The sequence below is a fragment of the Euleptes europaea genome, chromosome 10, assembly GCF_029931775.1.
Source record: "Euleptes europaea isolate rEulEur1 chromosome 10, rEulEur1.hap1, whole genome shotgun sequence".
NCBI classification, from domain to species: domain Eukaryota; kingdom Metazoa; phylum Chordata; class Lepidosauria; order Squamata; family Sphaerodactylidae; genus Euleptes; species Euleptes europaea.
The window spans coordinates 13359598-13372216 of record NC_079321.1 but is presented as its reverse complement, the minus strand read 5'-3'; the positions used below and the strand labels follow the sequence as shown (position 1 = coordinate 13372216).

The window sequence follows — 12619 nt, the reverse complement described above, 5'->3', positions numbered from 1 at the left end:
AAAGTAATGTACGAATGTTAAAAATAAATGATAATGAACTGTCATAAACTAATCTCAGCCAAATTGAGCCAGTCACTCTTTCTGTCTCAAAGGTGTGTGACCTCTTCAGTATTCTGATTGCTGATTCTTGGTCCATGGCACAGAGTGGTAAGCTGCAGTGTTGCAGTCCAAGCTCTGCCCACAACCTGAGTTCGATCCTATTATTATTATTATTATTATTAATAATAATAACAATAATGTTAATATTGACAAGAACATAAGAAAGACCACGCTGGATCAGACCAAGGTCCATCAAGTACAGCAGTCTGCTCACACAGTGGCCAACCAGGTGCCTCTAGGAAGCCCACAAGCAAGACAACACAAACCATTATTTAGATACTTACCCAAAGTGGCTTACAATATTGTTCTCCCCTCCTCTGTTTTATCCTCACAACAACCACCCTGTGCATTAATTTAGGCTGAATGTGAATGACTGGCCCAAGGCTAGCCAGAGAACTTCCATGGCAGAGTATGGAATTGAACTTGGGTGTCCCTGTGGTCCTAGTCTGACATACCAACCACCACACACCAGGAATACCCTCCCCAGCTTTGAAAGAACTGCACTGGTAGATAAAGCAGCTCTTTCAATCACTGTAAGACTAAAAACATGAATATTTATTTTACAATGCTTCAGTGTAGGAGCAGCGCTCCATTATAGGGGGATAAAATTCAGCCAGTATGAACCAACTCTGCTTAGGGAAATTAGAAGTCCAGCAGCACCTCAAAAGATTGACAGCATTTATTCCAGCATGACCTTTCATGTGTCAGAGCCCACTTCTTCGGATGCTATGAAGAAATAATATTCCATGTTTGAAAGAGGAAAATGCAGAAGAGGAGAGGGAAAGCTGGCCAAACCATAATAATAATATGATATTATATGACATTATTAACCCTAAGTTCGATCCTGACTGAAGTTGGTTTCAGGTAGCTGGCTCAAGGTTGACTCAGCCTTCCATCCTTCCAAGTTCGGTAAAATGAGTACTCAGTTTGCTGGGGGTAAAGTGTAGATGACTGGGGAAGGCAATGGCAAACCACCCTATAAACATAGTCTTCCAAGTAAACATCATAATGTTATGCTACCCCATGGGTCTGTAATGACCCAGTACTTGCACAGGGGACTACCTTTACCTTTTAATTCTTGGTCCTGCAACTGAGACAAAGATTTCTCTTGAGGCTACAAGTAAGCATTAGAGAAGCCAAAGGTATAAATGAGACTTTTCAGAACCTACCCGATTATTGAATCCCAAGGCACTCAATGCTTGCTTTAGAGCAATGAATTTCTCTCTGTTTTGCGTGGCTGCCGTTGCCGGGCTCTCTTCCAGCACAGCCTGGTTCAGATATCTATTCAAGAAGACACAACAATCGGCACAAGAACATCTACCAAAATGTGAATACCTGCACTGTTACAGAAAGGCATGCAGCTTTCATTCAAAGATCCCTTTTACCCTTTACATCTATTGCAAATCAAATCCAAGCGCAGGGGACAGTGGAAAACTTTCAGCACATTGTGTTTCTGACAAAAATTGACCACTTGTTAGAAGGCATATCCATACTATATTCGATAGAAATGGCTAGAGAATACTTTATTTGCATTAGGTATTATAATTTACCTATCATAAACTTTCGACATAATAGTTTTATAAGGTCTGAGAAATTTTTTAAAAATAGATTCGGTCAACGTCTCTTTCCTGTTAGTAAAATGTTTTTTTCCCATATAAACATAAAGGACTATTATATTGAGGCAGAAGGTATAAAATGATCTGTACACGCCCAGAGAAAGGTTAATTGTGGATGATGTTTGTATTGCTGTGTACACTGTGAGAAGTGTAGAGTGTAGTGTGTGTTGATTGGTTTGATGTTGTTTTGTGTAGTTTTAAAATGGTATTCCCCAATGATTTCTGATCCTTATTGAACATTTCTTTCTCAATATTCACTAGCTGGAAAAGGGCGCTGCTGTCTGTCACAAGTGACATTTGGCGTGTCTTGGTGCCTGAGGAGGGTGCTTTTCGAGAGTGTTGGGGTGAGGTCAGATGTGGCCTGCAATGACCATTTGTTCATGAAACAGCTGTGGATACAGGAAGCACAACATCCCTGACAAAAGATAACAACGAACTAAGGAAAAATTTCAGAGGGAACTGAGTAAGGCAGGTGGATTCAGCTTTGGTCACTGGAGGAAAAACAAAGTCCACCTCAGTGTACAAATGTCAGATGAATTTGGTGGTGATGGGAAGTGCCGTCAAGTCACAGCTGAATTATGGCGACCCCGTAGGGTTTTCCAAAGAAGAGACCTTCTGAGATGGTTTGTCATTGACTGTCTCTGCATAGAAACCCTGGACTTCCTTGGTGGTCTCCCAATCAAATAACTAACCAACCAAGACCAAACCTGTTTAGCTTCCTAGAAGATTGGGATAGCCTGGGCCATCCAAGTCAGGGCAAGATGAACATGTGTGTGTGTAAAGTGCCATCAAGTCACAGCTGAGTTATGGCAATCCCATGGGGTTTTCAAAGCAAGAGACGAACAGAGGTGGTTTGCCATTGCCTTCCTCTGCACAACAACCCTAGCATTCCTTGGTAGTGGTCTCCCATCCAGTTACTAATTGGAGCTGCCCCTGTTTAGCTTCTGAGATCAGGCTAGCCTGGGCCATACAGGTCAGGGCAGGATGAACATAGGGAGGTGTTTATATAACGTAGTGTGGTTTTTTCATGTGGGTCATCATACTGAGAACTGGAAGCAGTATGAAATCTGGCAATTGGTTGTGACGTTCCAATTCAGTTTAGAACACCCTGCTCTTGCCCATTCATTACAGGAGAGTAATGCACATTACAGTAATGCACATTCACACACTACTTTTATTTTGCCTATATAACTCGCAAGGTGTGGCTACCATCTCCTTCAGGCAGAAGCGTTTAAAGTTAAACTGATAGCTGGCTTGGTAAAAACCTATTCATCACCATGCTTCTTCATGTGTAAAGAAACAGGAACCATGGCACTCCACTCCTGTTGCTGATGCACAAGAGCCTAATAGTTCCGAATCACATGCAAATAGACCTTTTTATTTTACTGGTACTTAGGGTTGCCAGGTCATCCCTGGTCACAAGAAGGGTGTGGAGGTTAGGGTTGCCAGACCCAAGTTGGGAAACTCCTGGAGATTTGAGGGTGGAGCCTGGAGAGGACAGGGACCTCAGTGGGGTATAATGCCATAGAGTCCACCCTCCAAAGCATCCATTTTTCTCCAGGGCAACTGATCTCTGTAGTCTGGAGATATGCTATAATTCAGGGGAATCCCCGGGTCCCACCCAGAGGTGGCATCCCTACAGGTACTGGAACAGCACACATGCTAATTTTAGGGGAGGGGCGGTGGCTCAGTGGTAGAACATCTGCTTGGCATGCAGAAGGTCCCAGGTTCAATCCCCGGCATCTCCAGTTAAAGGGACTAGGCAAGTAGGTGATGTGAAAGACCTCTGCCTGAGACCCTGGAGAGCTGCTGCCGGTCTGAGTAGACAAGACTGACTTTGATGGACCAAGGGTCTGATTCAGTAGAAGGCAGCTTCATGTGTTCAAAGCATCAGAAGCAAGAGAGTTCCTTAAAGAGCCAGTTGTTGGCTAAAGGTAGCAGCTCATGATGCTTACAGCTGTTATGAACCTATTTCTGTTCTAATAATAATTCATTGTTTGTCAGTTTGAGTACTCTCATATCAGCCTGATGTCTGAGTTTGTCGGCACATAAGCATCATTCAGGAACATGTCACTGACCTTTTGCTTCAGAGGGAAGTAATACAGTGAATTCACAGAGATAGCATGTGTTTAAAAAATATCTCGACTGGATTACTGCATCATTCTCTTGAACACAACCTATACATTTCCATTTGTCCAAATTACAGCTGTGCATCTCCTGACAGGATCAGCCGCTGTGCATACAGAACACCAGTGTTCAAGCAATTACACTCCCTTTCTATTTCTATCTGAGTTCAATTCAAGGTGCAGCTTTTCACCTTGTAAGCCTGTCACAACTCAGGACCCCTGACTGCATTTCCCTGGGCCAGGGATTGAAGAACCCGCACAGCTGACATGAACATGCCCTGCCTTCAAATGACACCGGCCTTCAAAACGCTGTTTATTAATTGCCTGAGATGTACAGTCGATCTCCTACCGGTGTGCAGATAAATTATTCAGCCGCAGGCTGTACTTCTCCTCAGCAGACAAGCCATCCATCAACCAGTAGAAGATGAGAAAATTGCTCTGTCCAGGAGGTTGCATGACAGCCCGAGTCTTCTCCAGCATGTATGAATAAATCCTGGCTGATAAAAACAACAAGAGAATCAGTCAATTGATTGTTTCAGAGGCAGAAATGTGCTGTTATTAGCTATACCCAACAATAAAACGTAATGGTACAGCCCACAGGTCCTTGGGCAGATGCAGAGGGGGTACCGTCCCCTTTCTGGCCAGAAGTCCTGCCAAAAATGCAACTCTGCTAGAAGGTAGTCATAGGATTGCCAACTCTGGATTGGAAAATTCCTAGAGATTTTTTTCGGGGGGTGGGAAGCCTGGGAGGGGTGGAATTTGGGAGGGGAGGGACCTCAGAAGGGTATAATTCATTCATTTACTTTATACCCCATCTTTCTTCCCAATGGAAACCCAACACAGTTTACAACATTCTCCTCTCCTCCATTTGATCCTCACAACAACCCTGTGCTAGGCTGATAGTATGGGACTGCCCCAAGGTCACCCAATAAGCTTCCATCGCACAGTAGGGATTTGAACCTGGGTCTCCCTAGTCAAATACTCCAACCACGACACAGAAAACCATCCAAAGCAGCCATTTCTTCCGGGGGGGGGGGGGACGCTGATCTTTTTAGTCTGGAGATCTGCTGTGATTCCAGGTTATAGCCAGGCCCTTCCTGGAGGTTCAGAACCCTACTTTAGTGTGACGATGTGCCCTTGATCTGAAGAGCTTCCCACCTGCTCCTTATTTCAAGGAGCTGTTCCTCAGTAATTTCAGCGAGATTTACAGAAGAGAAGAGGTGTACAATAACAGACAATAAAATCTGGCTATTTGCCAGGCTTTCAAAACTCAGGGAACTGGGTTACAAAATGATAGCAGACAGCAAAAAAAAAAAAAAAAAAAAATCAACTTTTGAAGCTAGCCGGAAGCGTCTTCTTGAGTTTGGGAAGGGCTGGAGATACATAGACTCATCCCTCTCTAACCTAGTTGGTGCAAAGTTGAAAACCTGAAGTTGAAGTAAAGAATAGACTTAGAGCAATGCAGCCTCCATATTACTGGAAACAAAGTGGGTCACATCTGAAGAAGTGGGCTGTGACTCAAGAAAGCACAAACCCTGCCAGAAATTTTGTTAGTCTTTAAGGTGCTCCTGGACTCTTGCTCATTTCTACTGCTAAAGGCAGACTAACACGGCTACCCATCGTGATCTGCTTCATGTCTGTTAGTAAACATATAGATAGTGCCTTTGGAAATGTCCCATTTGTCTTCTGCTGGACTATCTCTGCCACCTAGTGGCTCAAAACTGCTAAAGATGTCAAGGTTTCTGCTCTTATCCATATATTTTGTGTCAGGTTAAAGAGGAGGGGTTCAGAAAATTATGTTCCTATAAATCTCAAAAAAAGATTGAAAGCTATAAAAGATGACGGTAAACCAACAGATTCTTCCCCCCATCACCTTTTCAAATTATGGAGTAATACTAGTGAACACAGCAAGGCAAGTCTCCTGACTGCATGTGTGTGTGTTAAGTGCTGTCAAGTCGCTTCTGACTCATGGCGACCCTGTGAAAGAAAGTCCTCCAAAATGTCCTATCTTTGACAGCCTTGCTCAGATCTTGCAAATTGAAGGCTGCTTCCTTTATTGAGTCAATCCATCTCTTGTTGGGTCTTCCTCTTTTCCTGCTGCCCTCAACTTTTCCTAGCATGACTGCCTTTTCCAGTGACTCTTGTCGTCTCATGACGTGACCAAAATACGACAGCCTCAGTTTAGTCATTTTAGCTTCTAGGGTCAGTTCAGGCTTGATTTGATCTATAACCCACTGATTTGTTTTTTTTGGCAGTCCACAGAATCCGTAACATTCTCCTCCAACACCACATTTCAAAGGAATCTATTTTCTTCCTATCAGCTTTCTTCACTGTCCAGCTTTCACACCCATACATAGTAATAGGGAATACGATGGCATGAATTAATCTAGTCTTGGTGGCCAGTGACACATCCTTACACTTCAAAATATTTTCTAGCTCCTTCATGGCTGCCCTTCCCAGTCTGAATCTCCTTCTGATTTCTTGGCTGCAGTCTCCCTTTTGGTTGATGGTGGAGCCAAGGAATAGAAAGTCTTGAACAATTTCAATTTCCTCATTGTCAGCCTTAAAGTTGTGTAATTCTCCTGTATGTGCTATTACTTTTGTTTTCTTGATGTTCAGCTGTAAGTCCTGCTTTGGCACTTTCTCTTTTAACTTTCAGCAGTAGTCGTTTCAAATCTTCACTATTTTCTGCCAATAATGTAGTGTCACCAGCATATCTCAAATTATTGATGTTCCTCCCTCCAATTTCCACTCCACCTTCATCTAAATCTAATCCAGCTTTCCTAATTATATGACCCTGGCTGCATAAACATACAAAATAGCACATAGAAGCGGTTTTTCTAGCTTTTCTCTTTGCATTGAGGTGTCAGTAACACTTTGTGACCCTGGAATACTTTATTTTAGAGCCATGGGCATCCCCACTTGCAGCTGGATTTTCTCTCTCTTCTACAGACAGAAAGCTAGCAAGAAAACAAACTCATGTCAGTTAACATGCCTTAAAAAGGCAAACAGTGGTTTAACAAGCGGTGTGAGTTAAGGGTCACCTAAATTATGGTCCACATCCAGTTTAAACTGTAGCAATATATGCAACAGATACAAAATATAGATAAATTGCGTTCGTACCTCCTGTTAACGTCTTTTTCTTCAGGCAGAACTGTATTTCGAAGTATTTTATAAAGCAGCTCGATAAATCGTTGAGGGTTGATTTGGCATGTCCAAAAGCCTCCAAAATACAGTTAACCTAGAATAAAATATTTATTTATATTTATTTATTTTTCACATTTGTATCCCGCCCTCCTCTGCAAGCCAGCTCAGGAAGGGTAATAACATTAAAAACATCACATACACTCAATAATCCTATAAAACGATAAAACAACAAGAAAATCCTAAAAACCCCATATCAAAATATAAAGGATAGGGGTTTACAAACAAAGCCAGTTAGATAACGGTAACCAGAATTGCAGTAAACAGAGAAATGTAATTCTTTTTACCCATAAAAGGTAAAAAGGGGTTTGGGAAGGACTTCAATAGGATATAGGGTTGCCAGCTCTAGGTTGGGAAATACCTGGAGGTTTTTGGGGTGAAGCCTGAGGAGGGTGAGGTTTGGGGAGGGGAGGGACTTCAATGCCATAGAGTCCAATTGCCAAAGCGCCCATTTTCTCCAGGTGAACTGATCTTTATCAGCTGGAGATCCGCTGTAGTAGCGGGAGATCTCCAGCTAGTACCTGGAGGCTGGCAATCCTTATGGAATATGATGCCATAGAGTCACCTTCCAAAGCGGCCATTTTCTCCAGGTGAACTCATCTGTCGCAGTGAATTCTAGAATTGAATCACTCATGAGAGAAAGATTCCCTTTTGTCTCTCCTGAATCGGTTCCTCATCGCCTTCATCTGGTGCCCCCCACCTCTAGTGTTTCTCTCCTGCCTGCATAATTTTATAAAGCTCTATCCTGCCCCCCTTCTCTAAATTGAAAAGCCACAGAATCGTCTTTAGCCTTTCCTCATAGGAAAGGTCTTCTAACCCCTTAATTATTTTGGTTGCCCTCTTTGGCACTTTTCCCAGCTTTGCAGTATCTTTTTTGAGGTATGGCAACCTGAAGTGTACACAGTATTCCAAGTGAAGCCACACCATTGATCTCTCCAAGTTCATTACAACATTGGCCATTTTCAAGCTGTAAGAGAGAGAGAAATTCCACCCTATAATGTGACATTTCTATAATGTGACATTTCTCTTTTAAACTCTTTTGAACATTTCTCTTTTGAACTATAATGTGACATTTCTCTTTTGAACTTGATGCACACTGCCTCGGGTTTTCCTGAGTTCATATATTTCTTTGTGCTAGTGGTGCCCTGACCTGGATGGCTTAGGCTTGCCAGATCTCGTCAGAAGCTAAGCTGGGACACTCCTGGTTAGTACTTGGATGGAAGACCACCAACAAAGTCAAGGTTTGCTACACAATGGCAAACCACCTCTTGAGAGCATTTTACCCACACACATGCGAGAGGCCTACAACTACCAGTAGCACCTCCATTTTGTCAGGGCTACGTTTGAATCAGACATAAAGCCTGCTGGCTCATTTAAACCTCCAGTCACAAACAGCTCAGAATGCTACTTACGTGTTGTATCTTTGACTCAAATATACCCCGGCTAGAATGGGAGCGGCATATTAAGTGCCTTATTATTTGCTTGCAGGCTTCAGTCTTGCCCGAACCACTTTCTCCACTGGAAAACAGAGTATTTGGGTTTTTTTTTATTATTTACGATGAAAATGTCACATGATGTCTAATCTTACAACCCAATTAAACTATATGCATCATAACTGGGTTTAATGGAGATGGACTGCTTTAAATCCAGGTAATCTTGGACTTAACACTGGGGCTATTCAAATATATATAAATTGGGGGAGGAGAGGGTTAGAATATTCTTACGCCAGCCGTATAGGATAGGGGTTCCCAACCTTGATGAACCAAGAGCGCTTCTAGAATTTTGAGAACAGGTAGTGGGTGCCACAACAAAACAGCTGCCGTGGAGGCTGGGCTCAGTCACAAAATACTGAAAGGTTCCACAAAATATTAGGAAGTTCCAAGCCAAGCATCTTCCTATGTTGGAGGCAGCTGTTCCTTGCAGACACAAGGACTCTTCCGAAGCACCTCCAAGGAAGTGGAGGAAAGACAGTATTGGATCTTTGCTTTGGGGAAGGGATGCTACAGGGAAGAAGTAAATGGGCACGTAGGGTTGCCAGCTCTGGGTTAGGAAACACCTGGAGATTTTTGGGGCGGAGCCTGGGGAGACAGGAATGCTACCAAATTTCTCATCGCTGCTGGTTCAGCTCCGCACGTCCAGTTCTGATTTCACGTCGCCCTCGTGTGAATCGAACCCACGAGTCTTTGTTTCCTCCTGCCAGATTTCCCTCCATTAAAATCAACACATTTGCCAATCTTATTTTGGTATCAGCTGCATAGAAGCAAAGTATAAATGGCACATCAGCGCCATATTATATACAAGCAGCGTACAAGAAACAAACCTAACGGAAATATCACCTCTAAATCTGGGCCAAATGAAAGATTCTCAACGAGTGGGTATGAAATGGGAGTGGAAATAGGCACCTTTGTGCATTCCTAGGTGGAAGGAACTGACCGTTTATAAACGAAGATGGATTTTTCACCTGAGGATAAAGCATTGTGGACGCCTCTCCTGGAAAAGCAAGTGGAAGGCCCTTTCAGCACAAGCAAATATGTGTGGTGGGAGAGTGGAGCTGATTCTCACAGAGTTGCTGAGATAAAGTTGGGTGACCTGAAAAAGAATTAAATCAAACTTGGAATGAATCATTCTTATGCCATCAAGTTATATCCTCATGGCGTCTCCAGAAGGGCTTTCAAGGCAAGTGAAAAACAGAGGGGGGGGGGTTGCCATTGCCTTCCTCTGCAGAGTCTTCCTTGGTGGTCTCTCGTCATTCATTTTTATTCAAGGAAGTCTATATAGCACATAGGTTTTTAGGCAAAATGATATAACAATAATTAAAATACAAGAGAAAAGGGAACTTTTCAGCACTTAAAGGAAAATACATGTTTTAAGATAGCGAATTAAAATTACAATTAAAATAGCCATAGAATCACAGGATATTCAGCTAGGCACTGAATTAATGGCAGTAGCTCAAATTTTTAGTGCAGCCAAGATATAACTGGCAACTGCCAGAGATGTGATTTTTGTTTCAAGACAGAAGACTGAGAATGTGATAGACCTCCGAATGGCTGGGGAAAGTTACAAGAAGGGGGTGGGGGTTATCAGAGAAGCACTTAAACAGTTATCAAATTTGTGTTAGGGCTTCAGCCACCTCAAGACCACAAGAACAAATCCTTCGAGGTGGTTTCCCATCCTGGTGCTGATCCTACCTAGCTTCCAAGATCTGATGAGCTTGGGCTATACTATAATGCCTTCCCTCCCATACCGTTAGTAGTGAACGATTCTGCATCCTAAATGCAACAAAAGTTATTTTGGAAGAAGGAAAGTCCCACACAAAACAGGTGCGAAAGATTTCCTTGCAATATTTTCAGTATTAAAGCACTGAATGCCCAAAACAGATATTAAGGAAATGATTGAAGCCCGGGCCTGCCACAAGGGACTATTAGCACAGCTGCTGACAAATTAGAATGAGGGCTGTTCCACATGGGGATGCTGTGGCAGCTGCCAATGCAACATAGCAGCAACAATAATATTGAACATGGAGGCAAATAACCCATGTAGAAAAGGTCCTAGTGGAGTGTGCTGTTAAGTCACAGCTGACTTATGGAGATCCCTTAGGATTTTCAAGGCAAGAGATGTTAAAAAGTGTTTTGCCATCGCCTGCCTCTGCGTGGGCTGAGTTTTGAGAGAACTGTGACTCGCCCAGGGTCACCCAGCAGGCTTCCTCTGGAGGAGTTCAGAATCGAACCCGGTTCTCCAAATTAGAGTCTGCCACTCTTAACCACTACACGATAGTTGCTCTTTAAGAGTCGATCCTTCATAAAAATATAAGAGCCTGTCTACACATTACAAAGTACTTGGCCATTTATGCAGGGTCGATTTTGATGCTCGCTCAAAGCTGCTTTTTAAAATCCACCCTTTAAAATTACTATTCAGTCCCGACGCAAGAGGAGAAAGCCAAACAAATTCCACCCCCCCACACACACTCGCCTGCTCCTTGGTTCCTTCGTTTGTATAGCCATTAGCAATGGTCATTTGCATAGCTAAGCCGAGCCTGTGATTTTTCATGGTTCCTTTAGTAAATGCTTCAATGCAGGGGCGGAGCAAATACAAAAGGTCGCGTTAAAGGGGCTCTTAAGAAATGTGAAGCAGGTATGCGCCGGCTTCGCAATGATGGCTGGAATGACAGTTCAGCGTGAACATTTTTTAAAAAATATACGGGGAACTTCAGCCTGGAAAATGCTGCTAATTACCAAGCATAAATGGCCCTTGTGTTCCTTGGGGAACAACATGAGGAGTTTGCATCAGATGTGTGATGGGAGTTCTGCCTCCCCCCGCAGCCTGGCTCTTTTCTGCTTGTGGCCAAAGAAGGCAGAGAGAGGCAACTATAGGCCTCCCTCCCCCTGCCTTTTTCCTATTAGCAAACCACCCTTTGGAACCACTTTTGTTCCTGTTGTGAAACTGACATATGAGATATGTAAGTAATGTGATCTTAACAGTGGAGCCACCTGCAGGTTTGCAAATGCGAAAACAACAGTGGGGAGAGGCTAAAGCTAGCTCTCCCTACCGGCATTGGTGGCAAGCAGAAAAGAGCTGGGGTGTGCACAGTAACATAAACGACAAGAGCAGCGGCAATAAAAGCATTGAAAACAGATAAAAACATGAAGAGCATAAAAGAAAAAAACAGACCCTCATCCCACCGTAAAAATCAAACCTTCAATAAAACAGTAGAGACACAGATTTAAAACAAAAAGACTGACAAGAACATAGTGGGGAGAAATGAATTAATAAAAGACTTGGGAAAATAATCGTGTTGGGCCTAGGGCCTAAAACACAACAGATTGGGTGTCAGATGAACCTCTCTGTCAGGCCTTTGCCTTTTTTGCTGGAGCAAAGGCTCTTGACATGAGTCAGGCCAGGTTCTGGCCAGTGGCCACACGTCAAGTCCTTGGTTCTCATGCCTATGAACGTCTGTGTACAGTTCCGCTCATCCTGTTTTCTGCAGCTGTGATAATGTTTAGTCTGTCTTCCTGGGAACCGCTTATCTCGGGGTTGCCTAGCAATGTTTACTTTTCCAGTCCGTAGTGTCTTAAGCATTTAACCTGCCTGTGTTCCCCATTACTAGCCTCACCTGCCTGTAGGCAGTCAGTCCTTTAATCAGTCTTTTTGCTCCTAATAAAGTATTACTGCTTCAGAGCTACCTGCCTGGATGAGTTTGCTTATGGGACGCTAGGGACAGACACCTGATACTGACACTAACAGGAATTCAAAAGTTTGGAAGCCACAAAACTATCATGTGATGGTTTTGCTCTATCTGAGTGGCTAGGACATCCTTGGTAGAAATTTCAGTGCTCTCTAATGCCTCTGAAACAATCAGTTATTGGTGGTCTCAGAGCAAGGAATTATTTGTGATGAAACATCGGTAAACATGCAATGATTCTCCATTTCATCTGAGCTGCTCTTTCCCTCTCTGCTTCCTTTGGGTCTTCTAAGTTCAGTCTCCTCACTTCCTCGCCTCACAGCCGAGCTCTTAACAGCAGTTTCGCTATCTTGTCCAATTATTGTCATCTTTTTTCCCCATTGTCATAGTCTTTT

The 12619-nt window shown here is 43.2% G+C and overlaps 1 protein-coding gene across 1 annotated transcript in view; it reads right to left on the bottom strand.

The window, feature by feature from the left end:
• MYO16 (myosin XVI) overlaps nt 1-12619 on the bottom strand; it is a 77635-nt gene that overhangs the window by 36054 nt on the left and 28962 nt on the right. Inside the window, 5 exon segments of the mRNA XM_056856349.1 lie at nt 1269-1380; nt 4191-4338; nt 6965-7082; nt 8458-8563; nt 9507-9634. Of these exon segments, the coding sequence (XP_056712327.1) occupies nt 1269-1380; nt 4191-4338; nt 6965-7082; nt 8458-8563; nt 9507-9634 (612 nt within the window).